This window comes from Antrostomus carolinensis, unplaced genomic scaffold (assembly GCF_000700745.2).
Source record: "Antrostomus carolinensis isolate BGI_N321 unplaced genomic scaffold, ASM70074v2 scaffold51491, whole genome shotgun sequence".
In the NCBI taxonomy this organism is placed as follows: Eukaryota; Metazoa; Chordata; class Aves; order Caprimulgiformes; family Caprimulgidae; genus Antrostomus; species Antrostomus carolinensis.
This window is the reverse complement of record NW_010295887.1, coordinates 2,155-9,755: the sequence shown is the minus strand read 5'-3', so window position 1 is coordinate 9,755 and position 7,601 is coordinate 2,155. Positions and strand designations below refer to the sequence as shown.

Genomic DNA, 7,601 nt, shown 5'->3' with positions numbered 1-7,601 from the left:
AAAGGCAAGAGTTACTGGGAACTGAAATTAACATTAGCACATTTGATAAATTAAATTGAAAATTCGCTCCCATATAGCAAGAAGTCTGGATTATGCAGTAATCTAATTGGCACACATGGATCAGTTAATTAGTATGTACAGGGAAAAAAAGCAGGCAACTTATCTTCTGGTCTCAGGAGTGGCAGACAAGGATCAAGCTCTGCCACAATTTTCTTCCTATAAAACATCAGATTTGTTGTTTCTCAGTTGGGTTCCTATGTATTCATTCAAATTTAAGAAAGCAAGCCCCTGAGCCTGAGGCTTAGCACATTTGTTTTGCATGTTCAAACAAAATACATTGCTAGTTAATTAAAACATAATCCTGAATGTGTATCAATGAACTGCAAAAAAATCCCTCAAAACCCTTAATTTCATCTGCATGAGTTAGCAAACAGCTTCCTGAAATGTGTACAGACAGCACGAGCGTAGGGACAATTTCAGCCCCTAAGCTTTGTATAAAATAGTCTGTGGCAAAACAACTTTCTCAATTTGACAGCTGTGAAGGCACGCTGTCACTCCTCTGAGCAATTTATCCCCAGTCTAACAGTACCAAAATATACCCAGAAACAACCAGGGAAAATGTGTTAGCTATCAGCTAGATACTTTCAGTGCTCACCCTGCCTGTCTCTCAGTGCTTTCAAATACACAGATCACATATCTGTGAACTGCGCTACCACGTGCCTCACGTTCCCAGCCCCGCTGTGCTGTTGAAGTGTCTCCAAAGCATGAAAAATCTGACCTCTGAATTTCTCCTCTCCTCATGAGGAAAAACAGCCACATGCACTTTGTTAAAAAACAACAAATGAGCCACTCTTTACTAACAGCTCTGAAAGGAACCATACAGAGATTAATATATTGTGCAACACAAACTCTATTATAAAAGTTAAAGGTATGGAATACGGTATGGATGGTAACATTATCACTGCTTTGACATGCAAACTGATCCCCAGACACTAAACTACCACTCCTAGGTTGCCCAAGGGAGTTGTAGATGCCCCCTCCCTGGAAGTGTTGAAGGCCAGGCTGGATGAGGCTTTGAGCAACCTGGTCTAGTGGAAGGTGTCCCTGCTGCTGGCAGGGGGGTTGGGACTGGATGAGCTTTAAGGTCCCTTCCAACCCAAACCAGTCTGTGAGTCTATGATAAACTGCATATTGGAAACAGAAAGAAGTATGACCCTCACAGCTCCCAGTCTCATCTATATTATATATCTTATTTCTTATATTTTATCTAGATAAAATCTGTGTGTCTACACAGAGACAGAGACAGAAATCAGCCCAATTTTCAACAGCAACAGTCCCGGCTGTGGCAGAAAAAAGTTAATTTTTACACACCAGCTAATCAATAATGTGCTTTTTACTGGGCAGCTGTAAAAAACAGACAACTTGCAAAAATAAAAGATTCAGCATTCCAATTATTTAAAATGCTGCCAATCTAGTTTATACGAGTTTAGAAACAAAAGTCTAATTCTGAAGAAAGTCAGTACGTCAGATTTATGGGTTGCTTCTTCTACTCCACAGAATACAGACAAGAGACATTATTACTTTAAAGATCATAACTTCCACAAACTTTAATTTTTGTCTTCTAGTATTTTTTACTCCACCCACACGAGGCTAATGCAACTTCCAAAGAGAACTGCAGAATAACAGAATTTTATATGTGAAGTCTAGAGACTTGCAATGTTTCAAAAAAAACCCAACTGAAGAGGTTAGAACAAGAATCTGTCTTTCCCCCTCCCAAATCTTTTAGATCAAACAAGCACCTGGTACCTTTTTGAGCTGCAAAAAAGATAATGTAGTTTATGTTAAAATAACTTTTCTTGGCATTCTTGCATAAGGGACAAAAAAGCAAAGGCAAGATTATCTGACACCAAAGGCACTGAGGCATCTGAAGTACTAACCTAAACAGAAACTAGCTACTGGGAGACGTATGTTGTAGTCAGACAGGATTGTCATTTACTAAAGAACTATGGACAGCTCTATAGTGACTCTCCAGGACTGGACAAAAAAAGTCATCTTTTTTTGCAAATCCATGCTGATGCAGTTTGGATATACAGCAAAGGGTTTTTGCATTGCAGAGATTTACTCAAGACTGATTTACAAATACACACACCCAAATACACAGCCATTAAATTCTCCATACAGATATTGTTTTATAGGTTTCATGTCCTTAATTTTTTTGGCAAGACAGAAACCTACATTTACAACATTAAACTAATTGTGAAGAGACTATTATTTATCAGTAAGAACAGAGCAGCTGGTCAATGCAGAGACTAAATCACAACACTACGCCTTTGAGCAAAAGAAAAAACTTCTCAAGTATTAAGGGCAGATTTCTCATTAGTAAAACTAAATCTGGTTTGGAATTTTTCTCATGTGTCTCACCCACATATCAGTTATTCCATGTGCCAGATATTATTAAAAAATTGAATGTTTTACACAAGAACCTACCTGTAATAAACCCTGATTCAATTTCTCCTTTATTCATAGTTACTCCATGTGCCAGATAGTATTAAGAGACTGAATGTTTTCTAGAAGTAAGAACCTACCTGTAATAAACCTTGATTCAGTTTCTCCTTTATTCACATGACGATTAATATGACCTATCATGTCAGTTCTTCGTGTGATAGTTGCTGAACAGATGATACAATGGTAATGGGCTCCCATCTTTGAAAATGTCTGTAAAATAAAATATGTATAGCTTCAGAATACATAAATATGGTTAAAGTAGAAGAACATCTGAACAGAAGCAGATGAAGAAGTCATCTGTCTGTTACCTCTAGCACATATCAATTAAACTCTGCCAATACTCCATGTACTCAGCACCCAGTGAAGGAACTGAGAAGCATCCATCACCAAGTCTAACAAATCCTTCATCTCTTCCACACAAAGCTGCTGTTTACTCCCAACTGTGACAGTTTTACGTGATCTAGGCAGCTACCCACCAAAGCAAGAGAGACACACAACTACATTCAGCTACTCAAGGGTTATATCAGATACCTACACTCTGGACCGATAAGCTTTTGGAATCCCACACCGGATAGCAAGACATATTTTGAGACTAAGCAGATTGCAAAAGTTCCCCCAAGTCACTCATTTCCCCCAAATATTTCTGTGACTCAGCATTTTTACCTGGTCTCCAACAAGATTTGGTTTTACTGAACGACAAGGTAAGTAGCAGATGCACATTCTGTACCCTAGAAAACAAATTCTTGTCACCTCATAGTACAGTAAGTAACAACAACGCATATGTCCTATACCACAAACTCTGATTCTAAATGTTCTGGATTTTAGGGCATGGTCTTATTTAAGATTCCCAAATATTGCCACAAGACAGCAACAAGAGAACATCATCCAATTTGATTACAAACTCACCTTCTGCACAGAGAAATTCATCAGCTAATTATACATTATGAATTTTTTAAATCTGAAAAAATTACATACAGGAAATTCATTTTGGTAAGTCTGTCAGCATCCTACAAAGCTACAGTGAGTCTTCAGGCCATATGGTATATAACTTTCAAAAGCACCTGTGAGCATTTTATAAAACTATTGTCACCTGGCTAAAAGACTTGAGTGAATAGTCCTATAAAATATACGTTCCATGGTTTAGAGAAAAAAATAAAAACAACACCACAACAAAAAGACATCTGCCAGTGCATGCAGAACCAGAACTCCAGTCAGATAATTTTAATTTCACTTTAATCTTGTTCATCTCCTGATTAGTCATTTGATTTCCTGCAAACTCACACACCTAGTTCTTTAAAAAACACATACTGCTCACTTTCTTTTCCTTCTTAAACTTCAGGTAGGGATTTTAATGCATTTTACAAGCAGATCACAGAGTTTGTTAAAAAAAACAGATAAAATTACTAAATACTGGCACTAAATAAATACTTGAACAATGTCCTACATGTCCACAATTTCCTCCAGAATTTACTGTTCAAATACGATTGCCATTACCTTCAAACTCAACAGAAACTTTCCAGTGGAAATTCTGAAGGTGACGATAGAGTTTGTGGCTATAGCAAGCTTTGTATTGCTCCTCAGGACACAATGGACAAGGCTTCTTTTCTTCTGAAAACACAAATAAAGAAGCAGTATGAGAAACATATGAAATGCACATTGAGAAAAAAGAATCAAGGTATTGCTGATGGGTGCTAGAGATCATTAATTCCCCAGGGTATATTCTATTTCAGGCACACACAAACGTCAAATTTATGGGTTGCTTCTTCTACTCCACAGAACACAGACAAGAGACATTATTACTTTAAAGATCATAACTTCCACAAACTTTAATTTTTGTCTTCTAGTATTTTTTACTCCAGCCACACGAGGCTAATGCAACTTCCAAAGAGAACTGCAGAATAACAGAATTTTATATGTGAAGTCTAGAGACTTGCAATGTTTCAAAAAAAACCCAACTGAAGAGGTTAGAACAAGAATCTGTCTTTCCCCCTCCCAAATCTTTTAGATCAAACAAGCACCTGGTACCTTTTTGAGCTGCAAAAAAGATAATGTAGTTTATGTTAAAATAACTTTTCTTGGCATTCTTGCATAAGGGACAAAAAAGCAAAGGCAAGATTATCTGACACCAAAGGCACTGAGGCATCTGAAGCACTAACCTAAACGGAAACTAGCTACTGGGAGACGTATGTTGTAGAGCTGTACACAGAACTATGTACGAGAGCACACACACATTGACTGCAGGTCTTAAGTCTGCTGAATATCAAACAAGCTCTCCTGCAGAATTTAGCAGAAAAGCCTGGATGTGTTTGAGTAATACAGGATGGATACTGACACATGCCACACAACATGGGGATCTGTAATAATAATTACTTATCTCAGGCTTGCACAATGGTTAAATTCCTTTTTATGACTTTTTTAATGAGTGGATTACTGTGTCCACGCAGAGTCCCATGTCACCAAAGGCAACAGAGGCAGCCTACGGCTCACCAAATAAATCCCCAGTGTTGGCTAATGTTGATCAGTCTCTTTTATTGACTTATGATTTACTGAGTATCAAACACACGAGGTGATGGTAATAAGTCAGTCCATTAACACACGTGGCAGAAGAATGCTACATCCATGGCAAAATAAAAAAAATTACTGTTGAGAACAGGCAAGGGAATAAGGAATTTCTTATCACTACCATGGATTTACATCTAACTCGGCTCAGTAACAGCTACAAGTACCAGACTTATGAGATACTTATGATCTATCTCCTCATTAAAAATGGAACAAACTCTCTATAGGATGTTTTTGGCATATTTATTAGTAAAATTAAACAGACATGGAGGTAGGCTATTATTTCCATCAGTGGCCACTCCACTAAAGCACAAGAGCCGGATGATGCAGACCCTATGTGGACTCTGATGGTTTTTTTGATCTGTGAATAAAAACTAGTTTCAGTTGCAAGGGCTGCCACTGCCAGCACTAAATGCATACATGTAATCAGAGAAAAAATAGAAGTTGTAATAAAAACACTTTGTCGTCTTAAAGCCATCCTCCAATATTCATCTGCATCAGATATTAATAGTGGCAAAAAAAAAAAAAACCAATTCAAACCAGAATACATATTTTTTTAACTGATATTCAAACACTGCAAAGATGACAATCAGCTTCCCTGTTATTGTGACACTTCAAATAAAATGAGACTGGAATTAACATTTTGCTGATCCATGCCCACTGCCAACATTAGAAATGCTACAATGCAGAGGAAAAAGATGGAAAGGAATCATTAAGGCCTTAAGTTTACTGAAAGAAGTACAACATTCAATAAGCAAGGGAACAAGTGATAAAGCTAGTTTTTATGAAACTCCGAGTCTTCAAACATTATAAATATATGTAGTGTGTTAAAAATCAAAACTAAGAAAAAATGTAAATACCTGTAACTTGAAGATCTGTGTTCTTGGATACTGCCATGGTAAACTCACCTTCTTTCAGGTCAGCTAGTTTCAGCAGATCAGTAAGATGTCTTTGAATTGAAATATGTTTCTCTAAAAAGCAGAGATATTTTGAAGTTAAACATTCTTAGTCAAAAAAATATTTGTAGTTTACTGCTATTTTTCTATGCATCATTTCAAATCTAACACTATTAGAGACTGACTATAGTACCAACTGGAATACTTGTTTGTATGCTTTAGCTTCCGTCGTAGAAGGAATGACTGCAAAATTAATCCCCAGAATGGTTCTTTAATTAAAGCTCCATTTATTTCTACTTGCTTTTTAATGCTGAAACACATCAAATTTCTCAAATTAGAAAGACCTTCATTTGAAAAAACAAGCTGAAAAGATCAGGTCACATTCCATTTACTCCTGATTTAACTGTGTGAACGCAAATCATGCACAAAGCAGTATAAAAACATTCTATGAGCTGTCTGGCAAAACTACAATATTTCAGCTAGAAGTAGACCAATTTCAAGTAACAATTATTCACTGTATAGCCAGGATATATTAAATTCTACCACTTTTTTTTTTTTTCCTGTTAGGAGATTGTAACCTTTAAATTAACCTTCTGATTTTTCAACTTATCAGTCATTGGTAACAGTGGAGAATTTGCTACAAACAAGAGAATTAGCTTATCCAATAAATCACCTTTATTGGTTTCAGCACACAGAACATCCCAGTTCACAGTAATACTGATTCTCCAGCAATTTTAAACCTTTGCGATGTTTTTACAGGATTAGTCTTCAGGTTTTCTTATGTGAAACAAAGCGATTGATCAATGCACTGAAGATACAGAGGTGAACTTTAAAGCTAGGGTTAAAAGCAATACCTGGCTTTTAATTTCTGCACTTGGATAGAACAAGAATTTCTCTGCTCTCCGTGATGCTTTCAGCATCAGAGCCTGATGTAGTCCATATCTTATCTAACCTTGACTTCTCTCACTGTGTATGTCCAAACTTCCACAGTGATTTCTAGAAATGTTAGTAAGGGGAAAATGGCATCTCATTTGAAAGAGATTTCTAAGGCCTTAAGAAAATGTTTTATTCAGATATATGGGGAAAAAATGTATCTATACCTACCAGACATATGGAAAATGAGATTTCACACATTCCCTTCACCTTTCTTCCCCACTACTTCTACCTTTTCTCCTCCTTTCCTCAAGCCCGCCACGCAAATATTCTCTGCATCTATTAGCAAACCTCTTGGATAATCGGATGATACATCCAAAATGTTGCTGTCCAATTCCTTTGTGGATTTCTCCTCCATTCTTTTTTCTTCAGTTTCCAATTCTGACTCAGTAACTTCCACATCCAGGTTGTTGCTTTCCACTTCTCCAGAGACGACCACACCATCTTAACAAAATCAAACCAACAACAAATTAGTACAAGTGTTGCTGATATAACTGAATTATACAAGTATGTTACTTTGTTTCCAATAATTTGGTGTTTCTAACAGGCAAAAATGACTCCAAGTGTGAAGAAAAAAAAATATAAACAGTATGTTGGACAATAATGACATTAATTATCACTTATCCTTAGTAACCACTGTGAAATAATGCCATCCTGGACAGATGAAAACTGTTCGCCCATCTGTATCATCAGATGTTTAAAGTTAAC

At 36.7% G+C, this 7,601-nt stretch overlaps 1 protein-coding gene across 1 annotated transcript in view; it reads right to left on the bottom strand.

Annotated features, from left to right (window-relative positions):
* The window catches only part of LOC104532806 (TRMT1-like protein), a gene marked incomplete at its 5' end in the record, with an annotated part of 10,037 nt that extends 2,700 nt beyond the window's left edge, over nucleotides 1-7,337 (bottom strand). Inside the window, 5 exons of the mRNA XM_029087500.1 lie at nucleotides 2,581-2,715; nucleotides 3,169-3,233; nucleotides 4,000-4,113; nucleotides 5,973-6,035; nucleotides 7,185-7,337. Of these exons, the coding sequence (XP_028943333.1) occupies nucleotides 2,581-2,715; nucleotides 3,169-3,233; nucleotides 4,000-4,113; nucleotides 5,973-6,035; nucleotides 7,185-7,337 (530 nt within the window). The remainder of the gene's footprint in view (nucleotides 1-2,580; nucleotides 2,716-3,168; nucleotides 3,234-3,999; nucleotides 4,114-5,972; nucleotides 6,036-7,184) is intronic.
* Nucleotides 7,338-7,601: the final 264 nt, after the last annotated feature.